Source organism: Salvelinus fontinalis, chromosome 17, assembly GCF_029448725.1.
Source record: "Salvelinus fontinalis isolate EN_2023a chromosome 17, ASM2944872v1, whole genome shotgun sequence".
In the NCBI taxonomy this organism is placed as follows: domain Eukaryota; kingdom Metazoa; phylum Chordata; class Actinopteri; order Salmoniformes; family Salmonidae; genus Salvelinus; species Salvelinus fontinalis.
Genome location: NC_074681.1, coordinates 11720810 through 11741830, shown reverse-complemented (window position 1 = coordinate 11741830; position 21021 = coordinate 11720810). Strand labels below are relative to the sequence as shown.

The 21021-nt window shown below is 40.3% G+C and overlaps 1 protein-coding gene across 1 annotated transcript in view; it reads right to left on the bottom strand.

The window, feature by feature from the left end:
* Positions 1-20143, bottom strand: part of LOC129813693 (corticotropin-releasing factor receptor 2) — a 72814-nt gene extending 52671 nt beyond the window's left edge. The window contains exons 1-2 of the mRNA XM_055866117.1: positions 19613-20143; positions 19380-19499 (exon numbers count right to left, since the gene is read on the bottom strand). Of these exons, the coding sequence (XP_055722092.1) occupies positions 19380-19499; positions 19613-19733 (241 nt within the window). The 5' untranslated portion in view covers positions 19734-20143. The remainder of the gene's footprint in view (positions 1-19379; positions 19500-19612) is intronic.
* Between the last annotated feature and the right edge of the window lie 878 nt (positions 20144-21021).

The window sequence follows — 21021 nt, the reverse complement described above, 5'->3', positions numbered from 1 at the left end:
TATGTACACAGAAAACAAGTGTGCAATAAAAATCTAAAACCAAAGAACTTCATTATTTTCACAATGTCGAGGTGTGAGACAAGGCTGCAGTTTGAGTCCAAACCTTTTCAACATTTATATAAATGAATTAGCAGGGCCATTCTGCAGCCCCAGGCCTCACACTATTCTGCACAGAGGTAAAATACCTGCTATATGCTGATGGTTTGGTTCTTCTATCACCAACCAAATAAGGTCTTCAAAAGAACCTTAACATTCTAGAGCAATATTGCCATAATTGGGTCCTGGCAGTACGTTATAAAGAAATTAAAATAATGATTTTCCAGAAAAACCCCAGATGTCAGAAACACAAATCTAAATTCAACCTGAACAAAAACCATAATTGAACACACTAAAAATGACTCATACCTTGGTCTTGTAACGGCAGCAGGGATCGGACCAAGACGCAGCGTAGTTTGTGCTCAACATATTTAATAATGGCGATAAACGTGAACACTTAACAATTACAAAATAACAAAATGTGGCAAACCGATACAGTCCTAGCTGGTGCAGAGAAAACACAAAGACAGGAAACAACCACCCACAATCCCCAACACAAAACAAGCCACCTAAATATGATTGACAATCAGAGACAACACAAAACACTTGCCTCTGATTGGGAACCATATTAGGCCAAACATAGAAACAAACAAACTAGACACACAACATAGAATGCCCAACCAGCTCACGTCCTGACCAACACTAAAACAAGCAAAACACACAAGAACTATGGTCAGAACGTGACAGGTCTGACCATATCTGCATCGGGAAACTTTAATATGGTAGTGAATGCACTCAAAGAAGCTTGCAGAGCATTGTGTGCAATAACAATGAAATTATTCAAAATCAACATCCCAATTAGAATTTGGACCAAAATAAGTAATAATACCAACAGCTCTTTACGGAAGTTAGGTTTGGAGGCTACTCAATAAACTGAGCCCAGAAACGAGCCCTCTCAGTCAGCTGGTGTTGGACCTAACCAACCAAGCTGCACCAGCACTGATTCAAAATAAATAGTTAAAATAAACAAAATCATGAAACAATCAAAGGACTCATATTTACAACATTGTAAAAATGAAACAAAATCCCTAAGCCGACTAAATTGCTATCCGGCCCTAAACAGAGAATATGAATTTGCTGGTTATCTCTACTCTGTCAGAGATACGAAGCAGATCCTTACCAAGAACAGGCTGAGTGACCACTAATAGGCAACAGAAATCAGCAGACATAAAAAGACATGGCTACCCAAAGAGGAGTGTGTATGTGGTCACTGCACAACATGGGAGGTAGAAACAGAGATGCACTTTCTCCTTTACTGTGATACATATTCCTCACGAGAGATTCATTATTCACAGGAATTACTACATTTATTCCAAATGTTAACTTATTAAACCCAGAGGACAAACAAAAAATACTTATGGGCGAAGGAGTAATGGTTCCTCTTGCAGCCAAATATGTATTTGCCTGCCATAGCCTGAGGGACACTGAATAATAACATCTGCATAGTAAACAGTCATTTAGTTATTATTTGTATTATTGTTATTACTATTAGTGGTATTATTGTTATTACTATTGTAGTTACTACTATTATTATTATTGTTGTTGTGATTATTATTCCAAATAGTAGTGGTACAGGTAGTAGGGGTAATGATAGCAGTTTAATGATGGTGGTGGTAGTAGTAGTAGTAATGATGATGGTAGTTGTAGTACTGATGTAATGATGAGGATGACAGTTATAAGTTAGTTATAATTTTATTTTCCATGTTTAGCATTTTATATTTATTATATTCTTACTATTGAATATTAACATTTTGTTATTATTATTATTATTATTACTATTATTCATTCTTTATTACAATGTATATTGTATACATTGTTACTGATGGCGCAAAAGCCATGACAGGGAGACATAGTGGAGTGGTAATGCAAGTGCAAGCAGTTGCTCCTGACGCCACTTGGGTACACTGCAGCATCCACCGAGAGGCTCTTATTGCCAAAGGAATGCCTGACAGCTTGAAAGATGTTTTGGACACTACAGTGAAAATGGTTAACTTTGTTAAAGCATGGCCCCTAAACTCTCGTGTATTTTCTGCACTATGCAATGATATGGTCAGCGAACATGGAACGCTTTTACAACATACAGAAGTGCGCTGGTTATCAAGGGGCAAAGTTTTGACACATTTTTTTTTATTGAGAGACGAGCTTAAAGTTTTCTTTACTGACCATAATTTTCACTTGTCTGACCGCTTGCATGATGACGAGTTTCTCACACGACTGGCCTATCTGGGTGATGTTTTTTCTCGCCTGAATGATCTGAATCTAGGATTACAGGGACTCTCCGCAACTATATTCAGTGGGTGGGACAAAACTGAGGCTATGGTTAAGAAGTTGGAGCTCTTCTCTGTATGCATTAACAAGGACAACACACAGGTCTTTTTAACATTGTATGATTTTTTGTGAGCAAATGAACCCAAGCTTACAGACAATGTCAAATGTGATATAGCAAAGCACCTGAGTGAGTTGGGTGTGCAATTACGCAGGTACTTTCCCAAAACGGATGACACAAACAACTGGATTCGTTATCCCTTTCATGCCCTGCCTCCAGTCCACTTACCGATATCTGAACAAGAGAGCCTCATCGAAATTGCAACAAGCGTTTCTGTGAAAATCAAATTTAATCAGAAGCCACTGCCAGATTTCTGGATTGGGCTGCGCTCAGAGTATCCTGCCTTGGCAAATCGTGCTGTTAAGACACTGATGCCCTTTGCAATCACGTACTTACGTACGTATGTGAGAGTGGATTCTCGATCCTCACTAGCATGAAAACTAAATACAGGCACAGACTGTGCGTGGAAAAGGATTTAAGACTGAGACTCTCTCCAATACAACCCAACATTGCAGAATTATTTATGTGCATCCTTTCAAGCACACCCTTCTCATTAACCTGTGGTGAGTTATTCCCAATTTTCAATGAAATAATAAGGTTTTATATGTAAGATGGTTAAATAAAAAGCAAAATTATTGAATATTATTACTATTTGTGCCCTGGTCCTATAAGAGCTCTTTGTCACTTCCCACAAGCCGGGTTGTGACAAAAACACTCATGCTTATGTTTAATAAATGTATCGTATAGTTTGTGTGTTGCAGGCTTACAATGATGGGGGGAAAAACAATTGAGAGTGTGCTGACCCTGGTGCTAGAGGGAGTACGGGACTATAAAAAGTTTGGGAACCACTGGTCTAGAGAAATAGAAATGTCTGAATCTGTGATGTTTGTGCTGTGATATCCATGAGAAAGAGGTACAAATTTGGCTAAATTACTAATTTCTGGGAAGGTGTTAGAAATCCCATGTCATGTAATTGTCCATTTGAAACTCAACCTCCAGCAGACAACACCACAATAGACATACTCGATATACAAAAGTATGTGGACACCCCTTCAAATTAGTGGATTAGGCTATTTCCAGCCATACACGTTGCTGACAGGTGTATAAAATCGAGCACACAGCCATGCAATCTCCATTGACAAACATTGGCAGTAGAATGGCCTTACTGAAGTGACTTTCAACTTTCAACCGTCATAGGATGCCACCTTTCCAACAAGTCAGTTCATCATGCTAGAGCTGCCATAGAAAGTGCTGCTATTGTGAAGTGGGAAGGTCTAGGAGCAACAACTGCTCAGCCGAAAAGTGGTAGGCCACACAAGCTCACAGCATACAAAGACATTCTAGACGATTCTGTGCTTCTAACTTTGTGGCAACAGTTTGGGGAAGGCTCTTTTCTGTTTCAGCATGGCAATGCTACTGTGCACAAAGCGAGGTCCCTCCAGAAATGGTTTGACGAGATCGGTATGGAAGAACTTGACTGGCCTGCACAGAGCCCTGACATCAACCCCATCAAACACCTTTGGGATGAATTGGAACACCAACTGCGAGCCAGGCCTAATCGCCCAACATCAGTGCCTGACCTCACTAATGCTCTTGTGGCTGAATGGAAGCAAGTCCCCGCAGCAATGTTCCAACATCTAATGGAAAGCATTCCCAGAAGAGTATAGGGGACCAACTCCATATTAATGCCCATGATTTTGGAATGAGATCTTCGATGAGCAGATGTCCACATACTTTTGGTCATGTAGTGTACTTTCAATCATACTGTCGATTTAGGAAATCAAATTTAATTATTCCAAAAACAACAACTTCTTTTCACAAATGGACATTAAAAAAGGCCTGTTTTGTGCGACGGCCACTAAAAGGGACAATCCGTGAGAGCCTGGAGAAGGGTGTTGGGGAAAACGCTTTTCTTAATTCACAGCTGTGTCTTTGAAGCTTCCCCTTCATGCTCCCAAAGCATATTAAAAAAGATTAGTACACTTGGACAAGGATTCAAACGTCATGATCTGCGTTGCCTAAAGCTTCCACCTCGAGGAAGCAAACAAGGGTTGGCTACAGCTGAGATTATGTCCGCATCTGGGCCAGACTTTTTAGAAGGTTCACCAGGCCTCAAGCTACCATTCAAAACCTGAGATGTTCCAAGTTAACAACAGTTACAACAGAAATAAACAGCTTCTACCATAACTTTCGAAATTCAATTATCTTCAAATAATTTTCTCACTTTTGCACGTATAGTTGCTAAGATTCTGAGCCATCTATTCACCAGAGCATTCACTTGAGAAATACCTGCTTGCTCCCCCCCAATTCTCTTTGTAAATAATGAACTTATTATTTGTGTAGTCTCTTTGTCGGAATTCTTTCATTTATACTCCGAGAGCAATTTGAATCAGTGGTGGATTACTTTATTTTGAACAAGTTGTTAATGAACTGAATAAATCATGTTCTCAAAGTATCACCAGGATCCATTGAAGCCTCAGAGTCCGAGAGCAGCAGTCTCAGAGAAGCCTCCACACTTTCACATACATCTAAGACAGTAGTCAAAGACATGGAAAGCTGGAAGGCACAGAAGGTCAAAATTCAATAATGTGAAACACAATTGTTTGAAAACATTACCTGACAGTATATTATTTAATTGAATTAATAAGATTGAAATGCCCTTTGAGAACAATGCAGAAAAGGAGGCCAAATCCTCATACTAAACTTAATTTAATTGTCCTGTACTGTACGGTTGAACTTATCAAGATAAACCCTGTCAGATCGATTTGGAGAATGGAGATGGCACATGTCCCTTTAACCTGTCTAGGATCAGCGTGGCGCTAGCGGCACCCCCCCCCCCCCCCCCACTGAAAAACCAGTGCCGCGAAATTCAAAAAAAATATTTTTTTAAAATATTTAACTTTCACACATTAAAGTCCAATACAGCTAATGAAAGACACAGATCTTATGAATCCAGTCAACATTTCCGATTTTTAAAATGTTTTACAGGGAAGACACAATATGTAAAGATGTACATCTATTACCTAAAAACACATTAGCATATTCCACCATCTTTTATTTGTCCACCAACACCAGTAGCCATCACCAATTCGGCTAAACTAAGATATTTATAGCCCCTAACCAACAAAAAAACTCATTAGATGACAGTCTGATAACATATTTATGGTATGGGATAGGTTTTGTTAGAAAAAAGTGCATATTTCAGAAAAACGCTTGAATGAGTAGGGGTGTGCAAACTTTTGACTGGTACTGTGTAATATGACAGTTCCTTCCTCCAGGAGTAATAATATTATTTGGGAGATCTTCATGTTTGCTGAGTACTGAAGGAGGATGTAAATCTCACGAGTGTCTGGAGTCCTGATTCTATATGGAGAATAGTCAGCACTCACCATGTCAGTGTCCAGTGTTGAAGTGGAGGGTGATTGGCAGTGTACAGGGAGAATGTGGCATTGTTTAAAAATCTGTGTTTACTGTTAAAGTGAAACTGTTAAAGTGAAACTGTGGCAGTGTTCAGTATTCAGTATGGGGAGCCTGGTGCTGATTAGACAGCCAATCCCTTAAGGCCAAATGTGTGTCCAATGAAGCCAGTGAAGTGTTCACAAAACATACTGACCAGGATTTATTCACTGACAAGTGGAGGAAGGGAGGGAGGGAGGGAGGGAGGGAGGGAGGGAGGGAGGGAGGGAGGGAGGGAGGGAGGGAGGAAGAGAGAAAGGGAGAAAGAGAGAAAGAGAAAAAGAGAGAAAGAGAGAGAGTGGGGAGTAATGTTCATTTAAGTGCTGTCACATTAAGTGTCAAATTAAAGTAACTCATTTGTTCAAGTGGTAAAAGATTACTCAGCCACCCAAGTGAGAAATGCCTTTTTGGTACATAAGAGGTATAATGGTTCAGTGTCACAGCATTGGGTTCACATGAATTCACATTCATTCAAATGTAATGCATGGCAGACTATATACAGTGCATTCGGAAAGTATTCAGACCCCTTGACTTTTTCCACATCTTGTTACGTTACAGCCTTATGCTCATCAATCTACACAAAGTGAAAACAGGTTTGCAGAAATTTTGAAAATGTATTAAAGATAAAAACCGGATTCATTATTTAAATATTCAGACCCTTTACTATGAGATTCGAAATTGAGCTCAGGTGCATACTGTTTTTGATGTAATTTAACTAAGCAAGTCAGTTAAGATCAAATTCTTATTTACATTGACGACCTACCAAAAGGCAAAAGGCCTCCTGCGGGGGGCTGGGATAAATGGGGGCTGGGATAAATGGGGGCTGGGATAAAATATATATATGACAAAACACACATCACGACAAGAGAGACACCACAATGCTACATAAAGAGAGACCTAAGACAACAACATAGCATGGCAGCAACACATGACAACACAGCATGGTAGCAACACAACATGACAACAACATGGTAGCAGCACAAATCATGATACAAACATTATTGGGCACAGACAACAGCACAAAGGGCAAGAAGGTAGATACAACTATACATCACGAGAAGCAGCCACAACTGTCAGTAAGAGTGTCCATCTTTGAATGAAGAGATGGAGAAAAACCTGTCCAGTTTGAGTGTTTTTTGCAGTTTGGTCCAGTCGCTAGCTGCAGTGAACTGAAAAGAGGAGCAACCCAGGGATGTGTGTGCTTTGGGGACCTTTAACAGAATGTGACTGGCAGAACAGGTGTTGTATGTGGAGGATGAGGGCTGCAGTAGGTATCTCAGATAGAGGGGAGTGAGGACTAAGAGGGTTTTATAAATAAGCATCATCCAATTGGTCTTGAGACGGGTATACAGAGATGACCAGTTTACAGAGGAGTATAGAGTGTGGTAATGTGTCCTATAAGGAGCATTGTTGAGCAAAGTACAGTGAATGGAGCAAAGTACGGAGCAAAGTACAGTGAATGGAGCAAAGTACGGAGCAAAGTACAGAGAGATCCTTGGTGAAAACCTGCTCCAGAACGCTTAGGACCTCAGACAGGGGCGAAGGTTCACTTTCTAACAGGACAACAACACTAAGCACACAGCCAAGACAATGCAGGAGTGGCTTTGGGATAAGTCTCTGAATGTCCTTGAGTGGCCCAGCCAGAGCCCGGACTTGAACCCGATCGAACATCTCTGGAGAGACATGTAAATAGCTGAGCAGTGATGCTCCCCATCCAACCTGACAGAGCTTGAGAGGATCTGCAGAGAAGAATGGGAGAAACTCCCCAAATACAGGTGTGCCAAGCTTGTAGCATCATACCCAAGAAGACTCTAGGCTGTATCACTGCCAAAGGTGTTTCAACAAAGTATTGAGTGAAGGGTCTGAATACTTATGCAAATGTGATATTTCCGTTTTTTTACATTTGCAAAAATTTGCAAAGATGTCTAAAGACCTGTTTTTGCTTTGTCATTGTGGGGTATTGATGAGGGGAAAAAATCTATTTGATACATTTTAGAATAAGACTGTAACATAACAAAATGTGAAAAAAGTCAAGGAGTCTGAATACTTTCCGATTGCACTTCCCGAATTCCAATCAGTTTCATGAGGACACAAGTGTCCATTGGTGATCTACCAAATTATACAAATTATTATCGTAATTGACTTGAATATTTGGCATACCAGGATATTATTAAAAATTTAAAATACATCATTGCAGCAGAGTATCGTAATATTATTTTAGCCAATTTTTATATCTATATGTTGACAGCAGGTATCGATTCAAAAAGTTTCCACACTGTCTATGCAAACAGAGCCGACAGAGGTCTGTTTGTGTCGCTCTCTATGTAGTTCTACGTACATTTGTGAGGGTGATTTTTTTTTACCTGACGCAAATGAACTTCCGTCAGCTCCATTTGCGTAGACTATGTAGAGCCCTTCAGACCCAAAAACGTTTTTTTTTGTAGGTAGTTATAAATTAGTTAGCGCAAGTTATCTGTACCTGCGCCAAAACTCTGTTCTCCTTTTTCTTTTCAAATGGCAAGGAAACATGTTTTCAGAACTTTAATTTTCATGACTGAGCAAAATTGTTTGGACCATCAAAACGGAATGAAATTGCAGTATCGAATCGCAATCGTCATCTACGGTTTGTGATAATATCATATTGTGAGGTCCTACTGCAGTCAACACATTACGTGAAAAAGCTTGCATTTTGACATTCTATTATTGTAATATCACCAACTATTTAGTATGTTAAAGACCAGCTTGCTTTCCGCTGCTCCAGCTTGCTTTCCGTTGGATCGTCAAGCCACGGCTAATCCCTGTGGTGGGACTCTGTTTTCTTTCTCTCTGATTTAGTGGAAGTGACAAGTGCTATCCCCACAATACTGCAAAAAAATGTGTTGTTCTCTCTAGACCTGCGGGGCAGGCAGGTGTCAGCGCTTTGTTCCAGCTGACTCTTAATTGCCAGCAGTTGAAGCAATCAGTAGCACTTGATTGGTGTGATATTGGATTTGCTCTTTAAGAAGCTATAAAACTATAAACCCTATAAGCCAGACTCGTTGCTTTACTAGACACAGGGTCATGCAGAATGATGGGTTGACAGTGGAAAGGAACAATTATTCCGTCTGACTAATCAGAGTTACACACTCCAATTTTGATTTAACTCAATTGGACGAGCACTTGAGGCAACAGAGAAGTGGCTTGAAATTAGATGAGGCTCCTGAGGGAGGTCACACAATTGTGACACCAAAGTGTTAATATACAGTATTTGTCTCTCTAGAGGTCTTGGGAAGATCCAGTGACCTAGAGTCTGGCCAGTTATTGAATGACACAGTTATGACAGGGAAGGGACAGACAATGATGGACCTCCTTCCAAACAGCCTGGTAAAGCATGTTTTAAATAAACCATGGAATCAGATGAACACTCACAAAAAAAGGCACACCAAGGGGGTATAAAAATGTATAAACCTCTTAAAGAGCCACTCCGTTGAAATTAACATTTAGACGTTTTGAAAGGAAAGGAAATAATCCATTTACTGTACGGCACCCTATCTGAGAGGGTCTAGTGCCGGGAGAAACCTCTGATTTCTTTTCAATTGTTTCCAAAACCAACTAATGTAACCCTGGCATGTGGTCCACTAAACTGTTCATTTTAGTGCACTGTCGGCCAACTAGGTGAAACTTGAGAGACTTGACAGTCACAGTGGTATCTTTAGAACCGCAAAGTCAAAATACTGAGTCTATTATGAGTCCAGGCATACAGTATCTTCAACCCTCCCAGTAACAATTCAGTGACCTGAATTTGAACCCTTATTCTAATATGCAGGTCTACAACTGCATGTCCAATATTGTTCATTGTACTGTAATCCCAAGGAGACAATCATTCAGTGAATAGAAATCATTATGACGTTCATACAGATGTAGGATCTTAATTTGAGACAGTTTGCTACAGCAGGAAAATTATCCTGTAGCAACAGGAAAAGTAAATTATTAAGTGGATTATAATTAATGGACATTTTTGTAGAGGTTGATTCGATTTTTTGTAAGGGAAAATCAAGTCAGTGGAAATTACAATTTTCAGAAGCATATTTAAACCTAGAAAACACTACACCTTTTAAATATCCTACATTGCAAGAAAGTTACCCTGCAACAGGGTGATCAAATTAAGATCCTACATCTGTAGGCAAGATTTGTGTCTAAAGAGTTACCTGTCACAGAAAATGTTGCTTTTACGTCATTTTTTTTTTAACGTACAATACAATTTTCACATAATCTTAACCTAAGGTTATACAGCTGTAGAAGTGTGTTAATAAGGTGAATTCACATAAGAGTGTGGAAGTTGTTCTTGATCTGCATGACAAATTCTCCTGAAATAACAGAAATACTGAAGCATAAATTAGCTGTCACAAAAGTTATGTTAAAGTGGAAATTTACAGATCCAAAGTCTATAGGTAAGGCATATCAAAATAACTATATTGTATTATAAGTCTTTATCATGGATTATAAATAGAGGTATTTATGTTCAATGTTGTGTCATATTAGAAGTACTGTTGTAAGCGGTGATGTAATAGTAAAAAAAAAAAAAGTGGGTAAATGCTGACCACCGTTCATGTTGATTAAAGTAACGCTGTCACGACTTCCGCCGAAGTCGGTCCCTCTCCTTGTTCGGGCGGTGTTCGGCGGTCGACGTCACCGACCTTCTAGCCATCACTGATCCATTTTTCATTTTCCATTGGTTTTGTCTTATCTTCCTTCACACCGGGTTCCAATCCCATCAATTACATGTTGTGTATTTAACACTCTGTTTCCCCTCATGTCCTTGTCGGAGATTGTTTGATTGTATGTTTTGTGCAAGTCATGTGTCGGTGTGCGACGGGTTTTGTACCCATTTTTATTATTTTTTGTATATTTTGGTTTTTGCAGTTTTATGAGCACTTATTAAACGACTCCGTTTATACCAAGTTTGTTCTCCTGCGCCTGACTTCCCTGCCACCAACACGCACCCATTACAAACGCTCCCTACATTAATGTTTTATACATTTTTCTGCAAAAGGTGGATTTGCATGTGCCCTCCGCTACACTTCTGGTGTAAGTCTCTAGGGTGTACTCCAGAGAAGTAAGTGGTTGTGGATACTGGAAAGAGGTATGACACCTGTATGACATAATTGTATGACACCATGTGGTCAGGGTAACCACATTATGACAGCTCAGTTGACCACGTGCTGTAACATCCTGCTGGGTTCACTGAGTATAACGGCCTGTCTAGCACGCTTAACATGAATCTGTGAAATACATTGATCCACACATACTGATGTTGTTCCCCATCGTCTCTGAGCTTGACTGTCTGTATTGCTAGGACTCTCAAGATACACGAAATGACCAAAAGTATGTGGACACCTGCTCTCTGAACATCTCATTCCAAAATGCATAGTCACTTTACCCCTACCTTCCCCTAATTACCTTGACTAACCTGTACCCCCACACATTGACTCGGTACTGGTACCCCCTGTATATAGCCTCGCTATTGTTATTCTATTGTGTTACATTTAATTTTTTACTTTAGTTTATTTAGTACATTTTTCTTAACTCTATTTCTTGAACTGCATTGTTGGTTAAGGACTTGCAAGTAAGCATTTCACGGTAAACCTGTTGTATTCAGAATATGTGACAAATGCAATTTGATTTGAATTTGATTTGAAATCATGGCCATTAATATGGAGTTGTCCCCCCTTTGCTATTATAACAGCCTCCACTCTTCTGGGAAGACTTTCCAGTAGATGATGGAACATTACTGTGGGGACTTGCTTCCATTCAGCCACAAGAGCATTGAGGAGGTCGGGAACTGATGTTGGGCGATTAGGCTTGGCTCGCAGTAGGCGTTCCAATTCATCTCAAAGGTGTTCGATGGGGTTGAGGTCAGGGCTCTGTGCAGGCCAGTCAAGTTCTTCCTTACAAACCATTTCTGTATGGACCTCGCTTTGTACATGGGGGCATTGTCATGCTGAAACAGGAAAGGGCCTTCCCCAAACTGTTGCCACAAAGTTGGAAGCACAGAACCGTCTAGAATGTCATTGTATGCTGAAGCATTAAGATTTCCCGTCACTGAAACTAAGGGGCCTAGCCCGAAACATGAAAAACAGCCCCACACTATTATTCCTCCTCCACCAAACTTTATAGTTGGCACTATGCATATGGACAAGTAGCGTTCTCCTAGCATCTGCCAAACACAGATTCATCCTTCAGACTACCAGAGGATGAAACGTGATTCATCACTCCAGAGAACGCGTTCCACTGCTCCAGAGTCCATTGGCGGCGAGATTTACACCACTACAGCCGATGCTTGGCATTGCGCATAGTGATCTCACGCCTCAATCACACCGACAGCGTCATTGCATTTTGGTACACCAGGAATTCATTCATTTCCAATGGAACACTGCATTTGCCTTGGAGAATTGCGTTGCAGAGGTAGAGGCAGTTGCAGTGCGTTCTGTGTGATGCATACGTTGGATTTATCGAACGTATGCGCCAAACTGTATGTGTAAATGGCTTGATAGAAATGATAGCAGAAGTTGAATGTTGAAATTTTGTTGCACACATATCCAGATTATGCTCCGTAACATTTTGCGCAATGACGCTGTCGTGTGATCAACGTGTTAGGCTTGTGTACGGCTGCTCGGCCATGGAAACCCATGTCATGAAGCTCCCGATTAACAGTTATTGTGCTGAAGTTGCTTCCAGAGGCAGTGTGGAACTCAGTAGTGAGTGTTGCAACCAAGGACAGACGATTTGTACGTGCTACAGCACTCAACACTAAGCTCTTCAGTAAGGCCATTCTACTGCCAATGTTTGTCTATGGAGATTGCATCGCTGTGTGCTCTATTATACACTTGTCAGCAACTGGTGTGGCTGAAATAGCAGAATCGACTAATTTGAAGAGGTGTCCACATACTTTTGTACATATAGTGTATTTTAAAGAGCGGGACTGTAATATTACACGCCTACTGCAAAGATTCGTTGAGCATACTGAATTTCTTGTCTTTGAGTTTGTTGTCTTTAAAGGTGCACTATGCCGAATTCGCTCTGCCATTTCCTGGTTGCTAAAATTCGAATCGTTCATCTAATATCAGTTTAGTGTAGAGAATCATCTTACCATCTTAAAACGCTGTGAAATATTTTTTCCATAGCCAAAGATATTGTATTGTTTGAAGCTGGTGTACAAAACTGCAAGTAAAGTACGCAAAAATACGAAATTTAACCCATTTAATCCCTAATTTTTCCCAGACAAGAAAATTACTAACCCTTTGAAATAATCAATCATTATTTTGGGGAATTTTCATGGAAACGTAGGTGAAAAAGTGTGTTTTATGGTCGGTCACAATTGGTGGAATAATGTGATGTATACTGAATTAACATGTTTCTCCTACGCAGTCATCAAAATTCTTATCCCAGCCCAGTTATTAACACATTTAAAACTCTGTCACTGGCAGTCTCCAGCATTGCCACTAGAATGTCCCATCACATTCTAGTGTGACTATTTTACATATCAAAAACCCTTATACAACACCGATATGAATACTGAGAGCAACCATCAAAGTATTTCAACATGGTTACTTTATTGTAATATGCATTGATACTTTAGTGCAACATGTATTGAAACATTAATATTGGAACTTTATTGGAACATTGTCATTGTGAGATTTCAGTGCAACATTCACTAACAACTGTATAGCAGTCGTGTGATTCATTCACATTGAACATAAAGGTAACATTTAGGATAGAGGTAGCCTGTAGAATATGCATTCAAGTAGAGGCCTACACTGAACAAAATAAAATAATATATATATATATATATACACTGCTCAAAAAAATAAAGGGAACACTTAAACAACACAATGTAACTCCAAGTCAATCACACTTCTGTGAAATCAAACTGTCCACTTAGGAAGCAACACTGATTGACAATAAATTTCACATGCTGTTGTGCAAATGGAATAGACAAAAGGTGGAAATTATAGGCAATTAGCAAGACACCCCCAAAAACAGGAGTGATTCTGTAGGTGGTGACCACAGACCACTTCTCAGTTCCTATGCTTCCTGGCTGATGTTTTGGTCAATTTTGAATGCTGGCTGTGCTCTCACTCTAGTGGTAGCATGAGACGGAGTCTACAACCCACACAAGTGGCTCGGGTAGTGCAGTTCATCCAGGATGGCACATCAATGCGAACTGTGGCAAAAAGGTTTGCTGTGTCTGTCAGCGTAGTGTCCAGAGCATGGAGGCCCTACCAGGAGACAGGCCAGTACATCAGGAGACGTGGAGGAGGCCGTAGGAGGGCAACAACCCAGCAGCAGGACCGGTACCTCCGCCTTAGTGCAAGGAGGTGCACTGCCAGAGCCCTGCAAATGACCTCCAGCAGGCCACAAATGTGCATGTGTCTGCTCAAACGGTCAGAAACAGACTCAATGAGGGTGGTATGAGGGCCCGACGTCCACAGGTGGGGGTTGTGCTTACAGCCCAACACCGTGCAGGACGTTTCGCATTTGCCAGAGAACACCAAGATTGGCAAATTCGCCACTGGCGCCCTGTGCTCTTCACAGATGAAAGCAGGTTCACACTGAGCACATGAGCACATGTGACAGACGTGACAGAGTCTGGAGACGCCGTGGAGAACGTTCTGCTGCCTGCAACATCCTCCAGCATGACCGGTTTGGCGATGGGTCAGTCATGGTGTGGGGTGGCATTTCTTTGTGGGGCCGCACAGCCCTCCATGTGCTCGCCAGAGGTAGCCTGACTGCCATTAGGTACCGAGATGAGATCCTCAGACCCCTTGTGAGACCGTATGCTGACACATGCACATTTGTGGCCTGCTGGAGGTCATTTTGCAGGGCTCTGGCAGTGCACCTCCTTGCACTAAGGCGGAGGTACCGGTCCTGCTGCTGGGTTGTTGCCCTCCTACGGCCTCCTCCACGTCTCCTGATGTACTGGCCTGTCTCCTGGTAGGGCTTCCATGCTCTGGACACTACGCTGACAGACACAGCAAACCTTTTTGCCACAGTTCGCATTGATGTGCCATCCTGGATGAACTGCACTACCCGAGCCACTTGTGTGGGTTGTAGACTCCGTCTCATGCTACCACTAGAGTGAGAGCACCGCCAGCATTCAAAAGTGACCAAAACATCAGCCAGGAAGCATAGGAACTGAGAAGTGGTCTGTGGTCACCACCTGCAGAATCACTCCTGTTTTGAGGGGTGTCTTGCTAATTGCCTATAATTTCCACCTTTTGTCCATTCCATTTGCACAACAGCATGTGAAATTTATTGTCAATCAGTGTTGCTTCCTAAGTGGACAGTTTGATTTCAAAGAAGTGTGATTGACTTGGAGTTACATTGTGTTGTTTAAGTGTTCCCTTTATTTTTTTGAGCAGTGTATATACACATGCATACATACATACACACATACAGTATATACAGTATATATATCATAGAGGTAGGCTTCAGAACCAAGTGCACGATTAGTTTGTTCATCACTATTTTGAACTGTGATCAGTCAGACCTACTGTCATACAGTGTCTTGAATCTATTGACCTTCTTTTCCAAAAACATTTCAGTCATTCTGATTGTCTTTTTCCCTTTTTTGTTGACTTTTCTTCCTAGAGTCAGTTGTACTGCTTCTCACCCTTTACTGACTTTTCTATTTTTCTTTTCTTTTCTTTTTCAGTCCTTTTTCATTCACTCTTATCTCCTTTTCTACTGTCCATGGTATATCTTGAAGCACTCAATGTGCAGTGACGCTTTGCATTTCTCACATGCATAGGTAGTGTGTTTGTCACAATGATGACATCTCTGGAACCGGTGCATCGTGTTGATTGGCCAGTGAGAAGCTTTGTCATATCTTGCCTGATCTTCAACAGTAGCAGCCATTAGAGATCTCCTTCCGTGGCTCAGTGGTTTCATGACAAACCTTTGCATATTTGGGCTGTTTACTATGTGTTTTGGAATCACAACCATGTCAGGCCTCTTCGATTGTTTGAACACTTGATCTTTATTTTTGACCACCTGCAGCTTTGCCCTTGGCTCTTCTGGCTGGCCACTATGGTGGGTAGAGGCCCTTGGCTCTTCATTATCAACAATGGAGGGGGTGGTAAGGGGTAGGTCATCATCACTGATAACGTTGTTCCTGTCATGATCTGTTTGCATAGGTTCGGTTCAGCATATGCATTCAACAGTCTGGCTGGCTAATGGCCTGTCTCCCCCTCATAGTCCATATCTGACCCATTGCTATCACAATCACTGAGGACAGCATCTTTCTCATTTTGAGGGATAACTTCAAAGTTGCATGCCTTGTCTGGGCAGTTACCTAGATCCAACATATCCAGAACTTGACTCAAAGTGAAAGTAAAAGAAAGAACAGAGTAGAAAGTTTGGTAGAACAATGTCTATGTATGTGTATAACTATGTGTATACCTAGACGCACTGTGTTATCCCACCGGTCACTATTGTTGCCGTCAACATGTTTACTCATTCTATGACCACACTGAACAAAGTTGAGTAATTGCAAATGCATATATCAATACTAGACAACTTAAGTATGATATGTACCAAAAATATTTGTCCTATCTTTATGTTAACATTCTTTACTAACCTTTTGTTTGGGAGCTTTGATGCAGCCATCCTCTTCTCATGGTGCAACCAGGAAGTAAACAGCTCTGGTCTTGTGACAATTTACACTAAACATGTGACACTGCACATTTTCATTGAAACCCTTTATTATTTCAATATTTGCTGGAAACGCATTGATACATCATTCAGTAAAAAATGTTGAGCCTTATAACTGAAAACGTTTTGTACGGTCATTATTGTGACTGATGGGATTAAATAGGTTAAGACTGGGAAGCATGGAAATAGTGCACACATTGAACAGATCTACCACTTCTTAGACTTGCTTTCAATGAGAATGACAGATATCTAACTTCAAATTCTATGTGAATTTGGTTGGGTCGCCCAAAAAGTTACATATAGCAGCTTTAAAGGCTGTGAAGCTGGTGTAAAGGATGTCACGTTGCTTGCGTAGCCAGTACCACTTCCTCCTGATTCAATTGACACCGAGGCACAAACCCAGGACCTCTGTCTTGCTAGCACACGTGACCGCCCTCCTGAAGCCTTTTATCAGTCGACACCATTTGAAAAGCTGAGGAGTACATGTCATACATCCCTATATCCTTCACTGGCTGTTTTTTCATTTTTTAAATCATTACACACCGCGTCTCTCCCTGCCCAGAAGCTTTCAACAGCCTAACAAATGTTAAGACATGAACTCTCTCAATATTACCAGAGATTTCATGTACAATTTGACTAGGATTTTACATTTTGCAGAGTTTGCAGCTATTTAGAACATAACATTTTTAAATATGCCCTGAGGAACTTTGGAAGAAACACTTGTTATCCAGACCACTGGGATTCCACACATATATTCCTCATAACTAAACATAATTCATAATATCTCAGTGACGAGCAAAAGATCTGTTGATTATCCTTACTGAAAAGTTCAGGTCATTACATGGTGTAAATGAGTGAATTACATTATACTTCCTGTTTTTCAAAGCATAAAAGTACATTGAAATAGGAACTTTTTTAATATTTATGGCACAGTTTGTAGCACAATTATTCCAAACCATTTACAGCAGATTAATGTGTTGTCCTACTTAATTCCTACTTTTTAAACCATTCATGTGAAACCAAGCTTTCAACAAACGCAATGTCCCTATTATGCTTATCTAAAGTACCTTATATGTGAACACTATGGGAGTGAATAATGTGCTGCCTTGGATGTTGGCGTATTGAAACTCAGTTGGCACTGAACAGATATAATGCAATTGATGCAAGCAACACTGCACAAACTTACAACAATAACAGGCAGTTTATTCCACGGACTTGAGACGTTTCTGACCATCGATTTGTCATTTTAGCTGATCTCTTGTTTCTTTGTTGTTCCATTTAGCTGCTTTAGCGATTGTCTCATTGCTAACCAGTGTCTTGTCCCTTTAACTTGGGCTAACATTATAGTGCTGGCTTTGACATCCAGCTTTTTAGGGTACAAGATACAGCACATGAGAGTGCATGGGAAGATTGTGTTCATAGTTTACCCAGAGAAGGATTGGGATGATTAGATTGTTTGGAAAAACCTATGGTTGAATACAGTGTTCTAAAACGAGTGTTTATATACAGTTAATAAGCACTTTATAATTGAACACAAACAGGGTTTAAATGTTCACACAATCTTGTTTGAACCCACAACACGGTTACGAAGTGGTAGTGTGGACATAGGGCTTCTGTTAAATCACATGTGAATGTGAGACGCAAAATCATTGTCTGTGTGTATCCTGGAATGATCAAATCAGTCAACCTATCCCGCTATCATCGCCAACATATTGAATTTCCATATCAGTGCCAATTACTAACAAATAGCTAAACATTTCACTTTGGATCAGTTTAATAGCCTGTATTTTGACTGGATTCAAAACTCTGTCTCCTGTGTGAACCTGCTGGGCTAAAGCTTAGGCATTAGATTGCTGAGCTAGCACAAGATCTCGGGACAATTAATTGTATTTCAACATTTCTCAAAAGAGTTGGCTGGTCAACCATCATCTGTGATCTATTGTTTACATATTGAAACCTCTTAGTATTTATTAATCAGAGGTTGTTATTGTATAATCTCATCAACTACTTTCCTGGATACCGACAATGATGCATTGGGTGACACAGGTGTTCCTCTATATTATCAATCAGCAGGGTGTTGCTGCTCACCGATGTGGTCTAATTCATCTGGAGATGGATGAACGAATATTGTCAGGCTAGGTATGGTGATGAAGAGTGAGTGAGTCCACCAACAGCACAGGGAAGGACACACCGCCAAAAGAGACAGGAGAGATAGTGTGGCTTATTTTGACATTGATGATCATGTGTCATAACAGAATGACCCTTACCGACATAACTGGACAAATTGCTTACAGTGTTCAATATTCGAAAAAAATGTTCTGGATCAAATCACACTGGATTGATTCAGATTTCTGTGTATAACGATCTTACATTATAGTTAAAAACGATTAATTGCAATACAGTGGTTCTCGCTCAAATAAAAATGTATTGTATCGTCACACATCTTGGTTGAAGAAACACATTTCAGCTAATATTTCAGAGCAAGTGGCTGCAAACACTGCATTAATTAATAATTTATTCGATTTTAAAAATGGCACTTGAGTCTTTGGCTCCATTCCAGCAACCCACCCGCAAACTGAATATGATATTATTACTGTTTCCAATATAAGAAGATTGGCTCCGATTGCACACAGTTTACAGTTTCCCCTTCATTTATGATCGGAACATTACGGCTAAATAAATATTGCCACCCAATTACGCATGGAAAGCGACAACCCCCCCCCCCCCCTCTATGTAGCCAATGTTAACAGTGTAAAGATACACGGTGAAAAACTTAAAAAAATTTTTTTTAAATGGTTTAATATCTTACTTGTGGTGTTGTACTTTACCCCGTTGATGTACTCTGGACAGGGTCTCTCCATCATCCGTCCGGTGTTGCTCCTTGGCCAACATGTTCCAATCTCATCAGTTGTGGCATTGCAATACAAACCTTTAAATAAACAAAAAGGCGTTTAAATAATGATAATTAATTGCCCAAGACGTCAAGGGAAAGCATTAACCATTAACCATTGATGACAGTGTCAAAATCCCCCCAAATCGTACCGTCAAAATCCATCAAAGAGAACGATGCGTTTTCGTAGAAAGTGTCTTGAAAGGCATCCATCAAACTACAGTTTGGGTCCCCAAACTCCCCAAAGATGATTTGGTAAATCGTAGCATCCATGGTTCAATTGATACGTTAAATCAAAGTGCTAGTCTTGAAGTCCGAAAGGCTCCTAACACGTTGCCTGTCTACTACGTGCATGTGTTTCATCCAAAATAGAATGCCAAGAAATAGTGCGCCCGTTTCAAACCCGTGGAAAGCTGCTCGTCCAATTGACGCACTCGGAATTCTGACTCCACGTAGGCTACTCGAGAGTTTCCTTCTCTCTCCTCCTCATGCCGCTCCCTGTACAATCACATCGACGCAGTGAGCTTCAGCCTACTAGCACAAATTCATAATCTTTCTGTGGAATTATGCACAAATGATAAAAGTCAGTTCAATTCATACAGAAAGACGATGTATTTTACACACTGCCCATCTGTTATGTCTCATGACAGCCGGTGTCAGTGAGCTATTGAGACAATCGCGTCCAACTTTGAAAATAACAATCTGGTAGCAGTGGCTGATCCAGTGTACTGATGAAAGCACTGTTGGAAACGATATTTTATAGTTTTTTTCATGAACCTTGTAGTAAAAAGATTAAAGGTATTTTCTTTAGGTAAATAGGAGGGGGGGGGGGGAGAATGAAGGAGCAGGAGGGAGGGAATAAGGGGGCATTGAAACAGGTTATGGATACATCCCAGACATGATGTGGGTGACATAAATGTTACCTTAAATAGTTTTCAGTGGCATGTAGCCTAGATAATATATAAATATCTATATTCTATTTATATGTTTAAATCCAAAACACAGATCATTTAACATTTTTACTAATGGAGATTGAAGAACATGTTTTTAACTAACTACAGTCTGTTTTCCTCTCAGAATCCCCTCAAAGAGACCCTTGCTGACTAATCTCTTATTCTTTTACAAATACGATCATTTTTGTAACAGTTAGTTAGATTACTATCAGATTAGGTTTTCCATACCCCTGAGTTATGCCAAGCATCGTTGTGAGATTCAGAATTCCCTAATATAATTTGTGTTCTCCATCTAAAGTTCTGACTGCAGGGAAAAGTGTTTATTTCAAGACGGCCTATCTATTTTGTGTGGGTGAAAAAGCTGTTAGGTTGATAAAGGAATGAACACTAAACGGTTGTGAAATTGCATGAAAAACGTGTCAAACAAACTTTTGAAGATGTCACTTTTGAAATAATTGTTGATATAGCTTTTGATGAAGCTTCTGATAAATGTCCTGTAGGAACACTTTCTCCAATGCTTTCTGTACTACACATGTATCACCATTATGTCATCACAGACTGATGATCTATCTGTTTATTTGTTCAATTAGACTCATGACCTTTATCTA